This window comes from Dama dama, chromosome 22, assembly GCF_033118175.1.
Source record: "Dama dama isolate Ldn47 chromosome 22, ASM3311817v1, whole genome shotgun sequence".
Lineage (NCBI taxonomy): Eukaryota > Metazoa > Chordata > Mammalia > Artiodactyla > Cervidae > Dama > Dama dama.
This window is the reverse complement of record NC_083702.1, coordinates 8092328-8110323: the sequence shown is the minus strand read 5'-3', so window position 1 is coordinate 8110323 and position 17996 is coordinate 8092328. Positions and strand designations below refer to the sequence as shown.

The window sequence follows — 17996 nt, the reverse complement described above, 5'->3', positions numbered from 1 at the left end:
TTTGATCTCATCAACAAAGAGTAGATGACATTCTACCATCATATTGTGATACCTCTTTTAAACCATCATCACAATTGATGACTACATAATGTTCATGTAGATTATTATTAATCAGTGTTTTTCAAGTTCAACCTGTTAAATATTCCCACAGGTTGCTTCCCAACATAGCTCCTCTATAATAGATCATCCTATGATGTGAGAATCAAAAACAAAAAAACCCAAAAACTAGCTACATTTGTATTGTTTCATATAGTCAAACACAGAGCTCTCATCTCTTGTCCATTTTGAGGATATATGTCACTCTGGGAAGTGTGTTTGTTACGTTGGCTATTGTGTAGATCTGTTTAGGCTCTTCAAAAAAGGAAGAGATTTCACCAGAGCCCTCCACCCCAAGGGGCTTCTGAGTCAAGGCTAAGAGAAATACTATTGTCTTGCTTTAAGCATCTTTTCAGGCACAAAATTATGTTAAATTTTCCCTTTTATGTCACCCATTGATTGCTCCCTTGAAACTATTTTCCATAGTGGCTTCACCATTTGACATTTCTGCCAGCAATATACAAGGTCTCCAATTTCTCTGCATCCTCACCAACACTTGTTTTTTGGTTTGAGGGTTTTGTTTTGTTCATTTGCTTTTATGATAGCGACTCTAATGGATGTGAAATGGTGTCTTGGGCTTCCCTGGTGGTCCAGTGGTTAAGAGTCTTCCTTGTGGAATAAAAAGAATCTGCCTTGCAAAATACAGGGGACATCAGTTCGATCAATCCCTGGTCCAGGAAGATCCCACCTGCCCCGGGGCATCTAAGCCAATGAACCATGACTGCTGAGCTCATGCACCGCAACTGCAGAAACGTGGGCACCCTAGGGCCGGGGCTCACAGCAAGAGAAGCACTGCAGTAAGGAGCCCTCATGCTACAGCTAGGTAGTAGCCCCACTTGCCGTAACTAGAGGAAGTCCTCACTCAGCGAAGACGAGAGCAGCCAAAAATAGACAAGTACATAATTTTCTTCTTTTTTTCTCTTTTTAAAACAATTTTATTTTATTGAAGTATGCATATGTGAGTGTGTGCTCAGTTATGTCCAGGTCTTTGCAACCCCATGAACTGTATGTAGCCTGCCAGGCTCCTCTGTCCATGGAATTTTCTTTTATTTCTTTTATTTTTTTTTTTAATTTTTTCCATTTATTTTTATTAGTTGGAGGCTAATTACTTTACAATAAATAAGTAAATAATTTTCACACACACACAAAAGAAATGGTATCTCATTTTGCTTTTGATTTGCGTTTTTCTAATCACTTATTGAGCATCTTTCTGTTTGCTTATTGGACCTTAATACAATCATCTTTGGAGAGATGTGCATTCAGCTCTTTTGCCTGTTTTCTAATAAAACTGTTTATCTTTTTGTTTTTCAGTTGCAGAGTTCCTTACGTAGTATTCTGCACACTAACCTTGCTAGATAAGGGTCCTCCGTCAGTGTGCCGTGCTTGGATTATCTTGGCTGCAGTGTGTCACAGAAGCCTCACTGGTTCATTCAGTACAGTGGCGCGAGTTTCTCTGGTTGGAGCGCCACCTGCTGCCCACAGTGGGTGAAGTCTGAAAAGAGTGAGCCTTCTCAGACCAGAGCCACGCCTGCCGGCAGCTTGCGATTCCTTTCCAATCCATTATGCTAGCTGCTAAGGTTCAGAGTCTTTTTCAGATTCCACTGATTTAAAACCCAGTACTACTTCAAACCAGCAGTGGTTTGGCAGTCACCCAAGCTCAGAGTTTTATTTTCATCCCTCTTATCAGAATCATCCTTTTTCTTTCAAAATAATGCCTTAACCATGTATTTTAAGAATAATTCAGGTACGCTGGAATAATTGGGTGTCCACATGCTCACTAAAGATGTTGGACCCATACCTGACACCATACACAAAAATTAACTCAAAAAAAAAAAAAATTAAAATAGATCAAACACCTAACCTCAAGAGCTACAAGTATGTAAAGCTCCTAGAAAAAAATACAGGGCTGAATCTTTATGACTTTGAATTTGTTAGATATGACACCAAAATAAGCAACAAAAGAAAAATAGATAAATTGGATTTGGTCAAAATTAAAAATAGTTGTGTTTCAAAGGGCATTTTTCAAGAGTAAAAAGGGGACCTCCAGAATGGGAGAAAATGTTTGCAAGTCATATATCTGATAAAGGTTGAGTATTCAGAATATGTAAAGAACTCTTGCAACTCAAAAACAAAAAAGGAAATTGCATGATAGTCCAGTGGTTAGGAATCTACACTGTCACTGCTGAGGGTGACCACAATCCCTGGTTGGGGAACTAAGATCCTGCAAGCCTCTTGGCAGGGCCAACAGAAAAAAAAGGACAGCCCAATTATAAAATGAGTGAAAGCTGAACAGACATCTCTCCAAAGATATACAAATGACCTAAGCACTTGAAAAAACGCTTAAAATACCATTAGCCATTTGGGAAATGCCAATCAAAATCAGATACCACTTCATACCTAATAATATACCTTATTAAAAAATAAATAACAAATGTTGGGCTTCCCTGGTGGCTCAGTGGTAAAGAATCTACCTGCTAGTGCAGGGGACGTGGGTTCAATCCCTGGTCAGGGAAGATCCTCCATGCCTCAGGGCAGCTAAGCCTGAGCGCTCAGCCTGTACTCTAGAGCTTGGGCAACAAGAGAAACCAGCACCATGAGAAGTCCGTGCACCACAACTAGAGAGTAGCCCCCACTGGCCGCAACTAGAGAAAGCCCACACGCAATAACAAAGACCCAGCACAGCCATAACTAAATAAAAACCTTTTTTAAAAAATAACAAATGTTGGCAAGGATGTGGAAAAATTGGGACCTTTGTACATTACCCTGGTGGCTCAGACAATAAAGCATCTGCCTGCAATGTGGGAGACCTGGGTTCAATCCCTGGGTTGGAAAAAACCTCCTGGAGAAGGAAATGGCAACCCACTCTAGTATTCCTGCCTGGAAAATCCCATGAACAGAGGAACCTCGTGGGCTATAGTCCATGGGGTCTCAAAGAGTCGGGCATGACTGAGCAACATTTACTTACTTACTTGTACATGACCAGTAGAAGTGTTCAGTCACTGTGGAGAATACTTGGGGGTTCCTGAAAAAAATTAAGGAATTATTATATGACCTGACAGCTCTTCTCTTAGGTATATACCCAAAAGAATTAAAAACAGGTGCTCAAACAGTGGTGGCGGTGGTTTAGTCACTAAGTAGTGTCCAATTCTTGTGACCCCGTGGACTGTAGCCCGCCAGGCTCCTCTGTCCATGGGATTCTCCAGGCAAGAATACTGGAGTGAAAAAAAAAAAAGAATACTGGAGTGGGTTGTCATTTCCTTCTCCAGAGGATCTTGCTGACCCAGGGACTGAACCCAGATCTCTTGCATTTCAGGCAGAATCTTTACCGACTGAACAATGAGGGAAGTTGAGACACTATTGACAATAGCCAAAAGGTGCAAACAACTCTTATGACCATCCATGAATGAATGGATAAGCAAAATGTAGTACATATATCTATACATACAGTGGAATACTGCTCAGCCATAAAAAGGAATGACATGCTGATACATTCCACATTGATGAACCTTGAAACCATTACCCTAAGTGAAGCAGACCAGACACAAAAGGCCACACATTATGTAATTCCATTTATGTGAAATATCCAGAATATGTAGATCCATAGAAACCAAAAGCAGATTGATGCTTGCCAGGGGCTAGGGTGACAGGGATATGGGGAAATTAACTGCTTATTGGTGAGGGCATTTCTTTTGGGATGGTGAAAATGTTTTAAACTAGACAGAGGTGGAGGCTGCCCAGCATTGTCAGTAGACTAAATGCCACTGAAGTGTCCACTTTTTTTTTTTTTTTTGCCACGAGACGTAGCTTGTGGGCTATTAGTCTCCCAATCAGGAACTGAACCTATGCCCCCTGCAGTGGAAGCACAGAGAATTCCCCAAATTGTTCACTGTTAAATTGGTTGATTTTATGTAATGGGAATTTCATATCAGGTTTAAAAAAAAAAAGAATAATGAATTTAGATGCCAGATATACTAACAAATGGCAGTTAAACAGGTCAGTTGTTAAAGACAGTGGTAGTGCTTACGAGTCTTGAGTTCCTAAAGGAGAAGGGTACAGTATAAGGGTACAGTGGGTCAAGAAGCAACAGAACTGGACTTGGAACAACGGACTGTTCAAAGTTGGGAAAAGAGTACGTCAAGGCTGTGTATTGTCACCCTGCTTATTTAACTTATATGCAGAGTACATCATGCAACATACTGGACTGGATGAATCTCAAGCTAAATCACAATTGCGAGGGGAAGTAACCTCAGATATGCAGATGATACCACTCTAATGGCAGAAAGTGAAGAGGAACTAAAGAGCCTCTTGATGAGGGTGAAAGAAGAGTGAAAAAGCTGGCTTGAAACTCAGCATTCAGACACTAAGACCATAGTATCTGGTCCCATTACTTCATGGCAAACAGATGGAAATGTGGAAGCAGTGATAGATTTTATTTTCCTGGGCTTCAAAATCACTGCAGATGGTGACTGCAGCCGTGAAATATAAAAGACATTTGCTCCTTGGAAGGAAAGCTGTGACAAACCTAGACAGCATATTAAAAAGCAGAGACATTACTTTGCTGACACATACGGATGTGAGAGTTGGACCATAAAGAAGGCTGAGCGCCAAAGAATTGATGCTCTCAGATTGTCCTGCCGAGAAGACTCGATTCCCTTGGACTGCAAGGAGATCAAACCAGTCAAAATTTTCAGTTAATTCAGGAAATCAACCCTGAATATTCATTGGAAGGATTGATGCTGAAGCTGAAGTTCCAGTACTTTGGCGACCTGATGTGAAGAGCCAATTCATTGGAAAAAACTCTGATGCTGGGAAAGATTGAAGGCAGAAGAAGGGGGCAGCAGAGGATGAGATGGTTGGATAGCATCACCAACTCAACAGACATGAATTTGTCTTGGGGAGACAGTGAAGGACAAGAGAGCCTGGCACACTACAGTCCATGGGTTCGCAAAGAGTCAGATATGACTTAACCATTGAACAACAACAATAACCCATCAGCCAGGTCCAGAGTACAGGCTCCTGTTCTCCTCCCTCAGTCAGGACTGGGGAAGATGCATTTTCTCGGAGGCTCTGGAACCATAGATACACACATAGAACACCTCGGAACCAGGCAGCCCCAGGAATCTCAGCTAGGGATCCTAGGGTTTTGATCGTGTTGGTGTATTCCCTGCTATGAAGCAGCAAAGCCCTTCAGAGGTCCCAGGGAATCCAAGAACATACCATTAATTTCACTGTTACCAATACTGATAAGCTGATAACAGACTGCTTGGAAACTCCTCTCAGTGCTATTAACCAGCATACTTCAGACCTTGACCAGGATCAGTGCTCGGCAATGTTCTCCTAAAATTTAGAAGTATTGAAAGAAAGTGGAAGTGTCAGTCACTCAGTTATGTCCAACTCTGCGACCCCATGGACTGTAGCCCATCATGCTCCTCTGTCCATGGGATTCTCCAGGCAAGAATACTGGAGCAGGTTGCCATTCCCTTCTCCAGGGGATCTTCCCAACCCAGGGATCAAACCTGGATCTCCCACATTGCAGGCATGTTCTTTACTGTCTGAGCCACAGGGAAGCCATCTTAGAAGTATTAAGTCTAGTAATTCCTTTAATCTACCAATTTAGTAATGACAACAGAGAATTTGGTCTTATTTTTCTTAATAAACAACTTCTAGCTATCAGTGATTATATTCCTTCAGGGTTCCCAACATTCTAATCTAGAATGTTTCTATAAGACTTCTGATCTTTGGGCAAAATAGTTTCCTTAAGAATAGTTACACTAAGAAAAGGGTAAAAAAAAAGAATCTTACAGAAAAACCTGAACAAACTTTTTGGCCAACCCAGTAATTCTCTGTGATAGCTGAATTATATGTGTGTCATGTTTTCTATCTTTGTAAACATAAAGTGTTTGTAATTCCTCACTGGACCTTGTTTCAAAAAGGATTTTGATTAGCTTACATGGACACATAAAATACAAGAGAGCATAAATTCATGGTAGAGTTGAAGAAAAGCAAGGTTTGAGGGGAATGGAGCTAAAACAAAATAAAACCAAAGGCACATTGTATAACATGTTACAGAAAACCCCAAATGAACTTATTAGCCAATCCAATTATTAAATTACTTATATTGTAGACTGGTGGTTCTCAACTGGGGGCAGTTTTGCATCCCCTAGGGGACATTTGGCAACATCCAATTATCACAGTTAGGGAATGCTACTGTCATCCTACATTGAACTGGATAGCCCCCAAACAAAGAATAACCTGGCCCAAAATGTTGATAGTGCCAAGGTTGGGGAACCCTGCTGTAGGCTGGACCAGTCAATCCATAATTTCATATATTCTAAGGCTGTAGAAGCATTTTGAAACATAAATGACAAATGTGTTTCTATGTAGCTTATTCTAGCATAGAGTGTATATTCTAAGTGGGAAGGTTGAATGCCCTTCCACTAAGTCTGTCATCAGCCAACTATTCTGGAAAGCAATATTTTCCCCTTTGGAAAACTGTTTTATCATGTTCACAAAGCCATAACTTCAGGTCAACAAAGTTGGGAGAACTGTGTTTTTCATTTGAGCTCCAGTATTTTGAGTGTTTGGATAAGCAATGTAGTTTAATGTAGTTAAAATGGGACTATGTTCTTTTCTTCTTTCATTCTCTTTGCAGGCTTTTATAGAGACCATGTTTGCCAGTAAAGCCCCTGTGGAAGAAGGCTTTCTTTATGCTAAGGTGAGCTTTAATGCCTGGCGAAGTTTTGTCGGAGGCAAATGTACTTTCTTGATTTGCATATGGCATCCAGTTGGCTTTCATGGACATGACCAGGGTATCCATGAAAAGGATTTGGTTCTTAAGTGTCACTGGTACTTCATTAGATGAGTCTAAAATATGTAGAGCTACCCCAGTAGCTCAGATGGTAAAGAATCCGCCTGCAATGGAGGAGACTCCCGGTTCAGTTCCTGGGTCAGGCAGATCCCCTGGAGAAGAGGTAGGCTACCCACGCCAGCATTCTTGGGCTTCCCTGGTGGCTCAGCTGGTGAAGAGTCTGCCTGCAATGCGGGAGACCTGGGTTTGATCCCTGGGTTGGGAAGACCCCTGGAGAAGGGAACCACTGCCCACTCCAGTATTCTGGCCTGGAGAACTCCATGAACTATTCCATGGGGTCACAAAGAGTCAAACACAACTGAGCAACTTTTACTTTCTTTCACAATTAAATGGAGAAAATTGAAAAGAACAGATAAAGAAGGAAGGACTTTGACAAGTGGGAGTTAAGAAGAATCATAGTGTTTAGGTAAATATAAAGGCAGAGAATCTGAGGCGGTTCTGTGGATAGTAGCAGATATGAACCAGTCTCCAGCTTCATTCTAGGACATAGCGAAATTAGAATTTACCATCTGCCTAGCATCCTTTCTCATATTTCCAGAGCATGTAGGTTGGTAGCTATTTGGAAAGTTGAAATTGGTAATTTAGAGCTGTTGTTAAAAATGCAAGCTGTATTCCAGTGTTTACCTAAATAAGAAAAGTAACATGTAAAGTATCTAGACTGTATCTCTGTACTTATCCTGATCATAAGTTTTCTGTGCTCTCTTCAGGACTTAACTGTTTGAAAATCATAGGAAAGTTAGAGCACTTGGAAGAAAATAACAGTATTGGGGTGATAATTAAAGAAATGGACTGAAATTATAGCTTTGGTTAAAAAGAAAACTTTGGTTTTCCGGTATTGACTTAAGTACTTGAATGGAGCTATGGGCTGTTGAAAAGAGACTAGACTAGGGCAGCCTTAAGGAAATCCTTTCTTTAGTCCTGCATTGTGATACTTTGCTGTTTCAGTTTGAGTTTGAATGCCGGGCCCGTGGTGCAGACATCTTAGCTTACCCACCTGTGGTTGCTGGAGGTAACCGGTCAAACACTTTGCACTATGTGAAGAACAATCAGCTCATCAAGGTACGTAGATCCCCTTCAGTGCTACTGCCTCTGGGTTCGGATGCCTTAGTGGAAACAGCTGTAGCCTCACAGCCCCCTAACCTTCAGCTTTCACAAGCTAACTGCCATTTATAAAACCCTTTGTTTATAAAATGCTTTTGCAGACGTGCTATCCTTTGATCCTCACATTAGCACTGTGAGATAGGAGCAGTTATTAACATGCCTGTTTAACAGAAGAGGAAAAGAAACTTTAGGTAACTCATTAATGCAGAGCCAACTATTCTAGTTTAAATCCTCTGCTTATTTCATGTGGTAAAACTCCTTCACTGAGGTCTTGTGCCAACAACGGGCCAAGCTTATTTTGGGAGCAGTCAGATTTTACCAATAGCTTATTAGCTGTGAGGGAACTTACATTTTATGGTTTTCTTCCCAAGTGATTTACAAGTAAAGAATCTTGTATTCCTTTATTAAGTCTACTTTTAATTATCTACTTAAATTTACAGTAAATTAAAAAAAATGAATATAGCAAACATGTAAATTACACATTTTTTTTTTTCTAATGAATACCCGTGAACCAGTGACTCAAGAACATTGCCAATATGTTCAATCTACTTACATACCCTTATGCTCTGCCATCCCACAGCCTCCCTCCCAAAGGTCACTAAGCAGTATCCTAAATTTTTGTTTGTCATTCTCTTGGGTTTTTTTTTTTTTTTTTTTTACAAACATGCCTCAAATGTTTTAATAGATTTCAGCTTTTCCTTAAACTGTCTTTCCATAGTCAAAACAAAACAACAAAGACCCAATGTTAAAATCACTTAATAAACTTACAAACTTGAAAAATTAGACACGTCAGATAGGTGATAAACTTCATATTATGAAAGCAATATATTCCAAGTTTCAAAGATTTGACAAATTCTGCAGAATGTCTTTCATCAGTAGATGGAAACTTTCAAACGCCACAGTCTTCCGTCAGGTAGGACCAGGTGTCATTCACTGGTCTGAGGTCGAATCCATTTCAAGGCATGTCGCGGTGGCACAGTAATGGCGGGGTGATAGAACGTACAGTCAGGTCACGTACACTGCGTGTTAAACCTACAGTGTTTCAGATGATAGAAGGGACACTCCATTTTCTTACAAGCTGGGAAGTAGCGGCACAGCTGACTACTGGAAGGCGGTGCTGGTGCTGTGACTGGTTTTGGAGGCAGTCCTGGGGTTCTTCGGCTCATGTGAGTGAAGGGACAGTCTGGTTTAGTACATTTTGCATCATATTTACAATTTGGATGAACAAACAGACACTTCTCAGCAAATTCACAATTAGGAAAGGCTTTGCACGGCGACACGGGGTGATGGTAAGGGCAGGCGGGCCAGTACTTGCAGCGCTCCAGCAGCTTCTCCGGCTTCTGCGCCACGCTCAGCTCGCTTATCTCAGCGTTTGCAAAGCTACCATCTGGATCCTCAAGCTGCCTGCTCAGCACGCGGGCGTGCTGCAGGCGGAGGAGACCCGCGAGTCCCCCGTGTGAGGCTGCAGGGTGCTGGGCGGCTCTCATTCCTTCAGAGCTCATGTCCTCCTCTTGATCTGACATGTATCCTGGGGGGCTGGGGACACCGTCCAGCGTCACTATAAACTTGGGACTTGCAGGTTTATCTGGTTGTACAAGATCTCGTGTCTGCATAAGGTGTCCTGAAAGGACCCGAAGGGCATCTGCAGTCTTCCTCCCCGACTCCTGGTTCGGTGCCACTACTAGCTCCTCAGACAGCTTTGGCTTCTTCAGAATAAATGATCTTGTGTCTGCATGGACCATGGATTCCATGTCATAGTAATCTTGACTGATCTGCAGAGTTTCTGCCATTATGGGGTCAGTTTGTAATCGGGATAACAACTGCCTCTGTTGAGTTCCTTGACTTTTGTCTATATTATCTCCTTTTGCTTCCTCTTCTTTAATGGGAGAACTTATCCTGGGGACTCTGCCTTGTCCCTGGACCATTTCTGCTAGCAATTCTTCCTGAGATGTTCGAGTTCTGGGAGCAACTGGAAGTGTCTGTTTCTGTGAGACTGTAGAATAGTTAGTTGTTTTTGTTACAGATTCTTGAGCTTCAGAAATAGCCTTCAAAATTAGATTCTTGTTAGCTTGTTTAGAAGGTGGAAGTGAAGGTCTCCGTTCAGGCTTTGCCGGCACCGACACACTGCTGGAGAGGCTTCCGGTCCGGGACCCACAGTCATCGTCTTCCTCCTCCTCTTCTCCATCGTGACTGAACTTCTTTACTTTAACAACTGAACTTACCACAGGCAACTTTCTCTTCCGAAAGTTTTCTTCCTCAATACTCATCTTTTCTGAGTTGCTTCTGAAGGAGGGACTGTAAGTCTCTTCTAAGCTGTGAAGCACTTCTGGTTCACACAGACGTCCTGTCTCATACACCCGGCTGCTCTGAACATCAAGCTGTTTGGCAGCATGAACACTGTTTTGCTGCTGTTGAAACTGCAACCTGTTTAAATGAGTACCACTGTCTGCGTTTCGACTCGCAGGTGGTCGATAAATTTCAATAGAAGGACGAGAAGAACCGTACGTAAGTGTCACTGTAGTTTTTTTCTGAGATAAGGGATTCTCCTGCACAAAATTGAGGTCTTCATCAATGAGATCATCTGGTTCTGGCTTAATATCAATCACATCTTCAGAGGGTGCTAGCTCCCTCAAAGGTTTCACTGTGGACATTAGTCGGGTTGCAGCTCCATCATCGTAAGTCTGTCTGACATTAGTGGCTTTCTGCTCCTGTGAACCTGTAGGAACTCTAGATTCTCTTTTTTCAGGTCTAGTGCTAGAAACTGCAAGAGGCGGCACTGCCGCTTCGTGCCTTCTCTCATCTCCTCGACTGAAACTGCTCTTGTTTGAAGGTACGTTACCATCAAAGAGGTTGGTGTCAGAAGACTTCAGACTAGAGGGGTCGGTTGTTACAGAACGAAGTTTATCTAATACACCGTGAAGCCATACGGTGAATCGAACTGTGTTGTTCCCTAGAAACAGGGACAGGTCCTCTGTCATTTGGTCCTGACTTTTCTTGTTGGCCACCATCACCATAATGTAATCAGGAAGTTCTTCATCGACATAAGCTCCTAATTCTTGCAATTTCCCCTTAATGGCACTCCGGATCTTACGGCTGATCTCCGTGCCGACGATCTCCATGGCTCCGCGGGGGGAAGCGGCGGGCACTGCGCGGCGTCCCGCGGACCAGGGGCCCGGCGCCGGCTTCCCCGCCCGCAGCCAGACCACCACCGCCGCTCCCGGCCGCGCGCCCTGCGTGACCCGCCTTGGATTTTTTTTAAAAAATAGTTTTATCATATAGACATTATTCCCCAATATTAATTAGTTCTGCCTCTTTATGAACTATATAAAAATTACATACTGCTATATGTAGTTTTGGGAGCTTAACTTTTCTTTTTACTCAAGCAAGATAAAATAATTTTTTCCCCATGTATTTGTATCTGTTTACACTCTTACCAGCATATATGTATAATTAATTCTGTTGACCATATTCTCTCTATCCCTTGCTATTATCAGACTTCTTAATTTCTATCATTTTAGTTAGAATAAGACATTGTGGTCTCTTTGTGATCTTAATTTCCATTGCCTTTATTACCAATGAAGTTAAGCATCTTATCTTGTGCACAACTGGTTTCAACTTGCTCATGTGTTGTTTAGTATATTCTGATTTGTGTACATGAGTGAGATTGTCTTGTGATTTTCTCTTGCTGTCTTTTTCTGGTTTTCACATCAAGGAGTCAAACAGTTTATTTTTTAATATTATAAAATGATTTGAATTAATGTTCCTTGAAAATTGGTTAGAACGTCCTGTGGAATTACTTGGGCCTGATATTATCTCTTGTGGGCCTTTTAACTATGGTTCAATTTCTTTAATATACTGAGACTTTCTATTTATTTTTACATTTCTTAATTGTAAAATGCAACTACTGGGAAAGTACTTAAACCATAAAGGAAGAGTTTAATGGATAATTTTAAAGACTCATGTAACCATTACCCAGATCAAGAAATAAAACATCAGCAAGCTACAGCCCTCTGGGCAAATCCAGCCTTCCACTTTATTTTTTAAATAAAGTTTCATGGGAACACAGTGATTTCTGCTCCCCTACCCCCAACCCATGGGCAGAGTTGAGTAGTTGCATCAGAGACGGTATGGTCTACAAAGTAAATATTATCTAGCCCTTTACAGAAAAAACTTGTCAACCCCTGACATAGGGCCTTACTGTGTCCCCCCACCCCCAAGAGGCTTCCTCCATGTGATCTTTGCCCTCCCTGTGATAGCTCCTCCTCTCCCTAATAGGGTAACCACTCTCCCAGTTTTGATAGTGATTATGTCTTTGCTTTTCTTTTTATTTTACAATTAATAAAGTAGTTTTACATTATTTGCTTTGGTTTTAGTTATGTTTGAACTTTATGTATTTGAAATACTATGTATGTGTTCTTTCATACAACAGTATATTGTTGCATGCCACTATAGTTTGTTCATTGTAATTGCTGAAGTGTAGAATAGCAGGTAAAATGTGGTTTTTGAAGTTAAATCTATTTTCAGAAGAATGCTAAGATGTTACGTGCTCTTTTTCACTCTTATTGTCTCTCAACTGTACAGTTAAGTATCCCAGAGGTTTTATGACATGAAACATCACTCCAAATTGAATGCAGAAGCAAATATGAGACTCTAGCTGTCTTCTATTTATCTATGCTAAATAGAGATTTGCAAAAATGTAAAGCAATGCCACTTTTGTAACAATATTTTTATTTAGAAAAAGTTATTTTCATTGAAAATGTTATTTTAGCATGTAATGAATGGGTTTATTATTATTTTTAAATGAATGAATACTGTAAACTTTTCTGTTTTAATTTCTTTATGTGATAAATATCCATAGATGGACATTTATATATTTTCTGGGTTTTTAACCATTATGAAGAATATTCTGTGAACAGTATATAAGTTATCAAGGTTGCCTAAGGAACACCTAATAGTGGAATTGCTGAGTCATAGGGTATGCATATTTGCAACTTTGGTAGAAAATGCCTAGGACATCCCTGGTGGTCCAGTGGTTTAAACTTTGCACTTCCACTGCAAGGGGCTCAGGTTTGATCCCTGATTGATAAAGTTCTGCATGCCACGCAATGAGGCCAAAAAAAAGAAACTGCCAGACGTTCCCAAAGTGATTTTATCAATTTATATTTCCATTCTTCCTCAAACAGTTTTGTAGATTATATTTTTCTAGCATTTTGTCCAAGTTTTTAAAATTATTCATAGTATTATCTTACATTTTAATCTTTTGTGTTTGGAGTTATTTACCCTTTTACATTCTTCTTCTTTCCTTTTGCTTTTTGTTTTCCTTTATGTACCTTTTTACAGTCTTGAACTATTTTTGCCTTCTCTTTTTTCCTAATAAATCTTAATAGACAGTTTCTTTGAAAGTAAATATACTTATCCCTATGAACTAGCAATTTCTTTTGTAGGTATTTTTCCAATAAAAATTAAAACATATATCCCAAAAATGCCTTGTACAAGAATGTTGATAGCCAGTTTACCTATAACAATCCAGGAGTCTGTAACTAGGATATTAGATGGGGAAGTTGCCATGTGGTAAATCCTTAAGAAAAAGGAGCAAACCACAGCACTACCAGCAGCACAAATGATCTCAAAAGAAAAAAATTGCAAACTATATGATTCTATTCATATATTCATATGGAGTTCTGGAATAAGCAAAACTCATCTATGGTGATAGAAATCAGATCAGTGGTTGCTTCTGATGGGGCGTTGACTGGGTAAGAGCATGAGCATATGGTTACCTGGGTGTATACATTTGACAAAATTTAATTCTGTACACTTAAGATCTGTGCAAAGAAATCTCAGCAGAGGTTTGTGGGTTTTTATTAGTCTGTTAAAGTCAACTTCACATATCACTAATGCTGTTTTACCTTTGCTAATTATCTTACCACACACTGTGTCCTGGCCTTTGTTAATTTTACTCTTCTACTCTTTATGTTCATTCTCTTGTTCTTTTTCTAGCTTCTTAAATTAGGTGCTAAACTCTTTTTTTTTTTTTTTTTGGCTGTGACATGTGACTTATAGGATCTTAGTCCCCTGGCCAGGAATCAAACCTGGGCATTGAAAGCAGCTGGCCCTAACCATGGGACCACCAGGGAATTCCCTAAATTCATTAATTTTCATCCTTTTTTCTTTTCTAATTATGATTATTTAAGAATTAATATTTCACTCTCATTATATTCCATGTATTTTCTTAAAGTCATATTTATGACATTTTATAAACAATAAATATAATGTACTGTTTAAAATAATAATGATAAAATGAACAACCATGTATCCACCATCAAGGATAAGAACACTACTTGATCCTTAGAAGCTTCTAGGCTTCTATCTCCTATCATCCTGACTTTTATTTTAACCAAAAAGTTTTTCTTCATAGTTTTACCACCAGGGTACCTGTTCCTAAACAATATAGTATTCATTCTTGAAAAACTAGAGGATAAACACAAATCTAGCTTTATAAGGCAAGAAGACATATTGCTGTTACTAGACCAAGTAAGAAATAAGGGAAAATGGTCGAAAACCTGTAGGTCATAGTCTGGCTTCGGTTATCTGAAAGTTTTCAATTCAAGTTAGCAGGCAAGGTTATCAACAAGCCACGAGAAACGCAGGGTATTGGACGGGCTCTGCTGTTGACTGGCTAGTAGGAACCTGGAACGGTTGTGGTCAGAGAGACTGCAGGCTGCCTGTGGTTCTGCCTCAGGGCTTAACCACAGCGACGTGCAGCTGTCAGGAATAGGTCACTGCAGAGCCCTCTCTGACAGGCTTTAAGCAGACTTACCTGCATGTTCCTCTTTCCTTCTTACCTCTTAGACGGCCTTTCTGGGATCACCTTCCTTCCACCTCAGCATCCTTTAGATGAAGGTATATAGCCGATAAACTTGTTACACTTTTGTTTAGCCAAAGCAACTTTATTTCATTCTCATCCTTGAAAAATGGCTATGCTGAGAAAGCCATGCTAGATTGACAGTTATTTTTAGTCATCAGTTTTCATATATTATTACTCTCTTTTCTGACTTTAAGTGTTGCTGATTTTAGAAAAGAAAATAATTGTTATTTTACTTCGGGAAATTGCTTTTTGCTACATTAAGATTTCTTTTTCTTTGCTATTTCTCAGTTTTATTGTATTTCTAAGTACAAATTTATTTTTACATGTCCTTATTATGATACCTTCTGTTTCCTGAGTCTGTAGATTCGTGTCTTTATCAATTCTAGGAAATGCTCAGACATTTCTTTAGATATCATCTCTTCTATAGTCTCTCTGTTCACCCCTTCAAGGACTTCAGTTAGATGTATTGATAGGTTAAGCCTCTTTTCTGTTTTCAGTAAGCTAACTTTTCTTTCATGTTTACATTGGCTTTGTCTGTTTCTGTCATATTCTAGGGGATTTTGGTAGGTCTCTCTTCTAGGAAACTAAATTTTTTCATCTGTCTAACCTACTCCTTCAGCCATCCACCTAGTATTTTATTTCAGCAGTTATTTTTATCTCCATTCCCTTCGAATCCACATGTTTATTTTTTAGTTGTCTCTTGTTGCTTATTAATCTTTGTGATTCCATTCTTTATCTCTTTAAACATTTCATGACAGCAGTTCTGTCACGAATTCCAGATAATTCCATTACCTGGAATTCTGGAAGATCTGAATTTGGTGTTTGTTGTTCCTGCTGACTCTCACTGACAGTGACCTACTGCCTCGTGTGCTTGACGGTGACAGCCTCTGGTTGTGAGCTCATGTTTGCTTGTTGTTATTTTGGGGAAATTGTGCAGTCCCAAATTTGGGGGCCATTTCCTCTAAATATTATTTGCATATGCTTTTGTCAGAAGTGAAGTGGGTCCTGATGACCAAGGGCCCTGTTATCCCCTGTGAATGTCCTGGTTTACTGAAGGAACCTCCTGCTCATCTTCCCCATTCTGCAGACACTTTCTTTCCTATATACTGTAATATTTACCTTACCACTCCCAGCTCTAGTTTCCGTTCTGGGCTGTCTTTATTCAAGGAAAAAGAGTCTTTAAGACATCTCTTACATGATGTAATGTCAACATTTCATAGAATATATTTTTATCCAGAACTGAGTTGTTTTCTAAAATTTATTCTACATTTTTCCAGAAATAAAAACCACATTCATTCTTGTTGTTATTATATATGTTTTTATCTGACCATTATTCTGCTATGTGCCAAGTTCTGTGCTTATTTAAATATGAATAAGATATGGCCTGTCTTCAAAGGCATAAACAAAATTTCAGTATAACGTGACAAGTGGTAAAACAGAGATTTACGCCAAGTGGTTTTTTTTTTTTCTCTTTTTGCTCCCACCATATGTTTTGATGGAGAGCAAAAGAGGGAGTGACATTCTAAAGTTAAATGGGTAAGTTATATGTGAATAAAGGCCTTGGATACCAACTTACATAGGTTCTTTTTTTAATTAATAGTGACAGAGGTAACATTTATGATGTGCTAACGTTCACTTCTAGTAATTCAAACCCAAGCACTATGGTTCCAGAGCCAACGCACTTAACCACTCAACAGTGCCGTCTTTCTTGAGCCAACATGAATTCACTTAGATGCTGTTTCTTATGAGAAGGAACAAGAGAAGATTAGCCTCCTTTAAAATGGAACTTTTTTTTTTTAATGAAAGGCATAAAGAGTTTAAGTTAGAAGATACAACTGACAGTCATAAAGTCACCTTCGTTCACCTGTCTTATTCTTGTTCCAGGATGGGGAGATGGTGCTGCTGGATGGAGGCTGTGAGTCTTCCTGCTACGTGAGTGACATCACTCGTACCTGGCCTGTCAATGGCAGGTAGGGCTGCTACAGATCCCACTGCTTCTTAGGAATATGAGTTAGAAAATGGATATGTTTGAAATAAAGAACTAAAGAAATATACAGGGTCCCTCCAGCTCAGGTTAACTGCCTTTACAAAGCTCCTGATTCTTTTCTGAGACTGCTTTATTTATCAGATCATAGGATGAGGCACGTAAAGACACCTAGTTAACATGTGCACACACTTTTTTTTTTTAAATTAAGTTTTTATTTTCTGATTGCAAAAATAATATTCATGTTTCAGTAGAATAGTTTGGCCCAGTTAACCCTCCACAGATAACAATTATAGAATCTGGACAAAATATTAAAAACAGCAGTTAGAGCTTCTCTGGTGGTACAGTGGATACGAATCCGCCTGCCAGTGCAGGGCACACAGGTTTGAGCTGTGCTCCGGGAAGATTCCACATGCTGCAGAGCAGCTAACCCTGTACGCCACAACTGGTGAGCCTGTGTGCTGCACTTACTGAAGCCCGTGCGCTTGGAGCCTGCACTCCACAACAGAGTAGCTGCCACTCTACAACTAGAGAAAGCCGGCCTGCAGCAACAAAGACCCAGTGCAACCAAAAATAAAAAAAATAAAAACAAGTATTTGAAGACACCAAAGAGCTTTCTGAAAGCTGGCAGAAACTGCAGCTATAAGTCTGTCCTTGAAAGAGCTGTAATGGGTAAGATGTAAGTGGTTAGAGTTTTCCCCCATTACTGCTAAAGAAATGATTATTCTAAGGACACACAGAAACTAGTACATTACTAGTAGCCAAAGTACCAACTAGTTTATCCCATGACATCTGCTTTGCCTGTAAGAAGTAGATCTTTAGACTGTTTTTTTTCTTTGGTTGGTTGGTTGGCTGACTGGTTGGTTTTGTTTGTGTTTGTATTTTTTAATGGTTAAAAAAAAATGGGAAGGATCAAGGTTAAGCCTGGTCTGGCCCTCTAACTGCATTCATGGCTGGGTGCATCTTCTCACTTCACCATGTCTATCTGCTGACCATTGAGAGTTTTTCTAATCAAACTTAGAAGAAAACTTCCTACAATATCAGACAGTTCCAAATTCTTGTTCTTGGATTTCCCTGTCGCC

The 17996-nt window shown here is 40.0% G+C and overlaps 2 protein-coding genes across 9 annotated transcripts in view; one reads left to right on the top strand and one right to left on the bottom strand.

Annotated features, from left to right (window-relative positions):
• XPNPEP3 (X-prolyl aminopeptidase 3) overlaps positions 1-17996 on the top strand; it is a 44950-nt gene that overhangs the window by 21515 nt on the left and 5439 nt on the right. For all 8 annotated transcript variants that reach the window (XM_061124464.1, XM_061124460.1, XM_061124463.1 and 5 more), the window contains 3 exons: positions 6749-6811; positions 7910-8023; positions 16815-16900. In XM_061124464.1, coding sequence (XP_060980447.1) covers positions 6749-6811; positions 7910-8023; positions 16815-16900 — 263 coding nt within the window. The remainder of the gene's footprint in view (positions 1-6748; positions 6812-7909; positions 8024-16814; positions 16901-17996) is intronic.
• On the bottom strand, positions 8722-11271 carry LOC133043538 (zinc finger CCCH domain-containing protein 14-like). The gene has a single exon (XM_061124459.1). The coding sequence runs from the start codon at positions 11182-11184 to the stop codon at positions 9076-9078; it is 2109 nt and encodes a 702-aa protein (XP_060980442.1). The 5' UTR covers positions 11185-11271; the 3' UTR covers positions 8722-9075.

What these genes read in the sequence shown, in the direction of transcription:
- LOC133043538 (XM_061124459.1), bottom strand. Translation starts at nt 11,184, where the DNA reads ATGGAGATCGTCGGCACGGAGATCAGCCGTAAGATCCGGAGTGCCATT.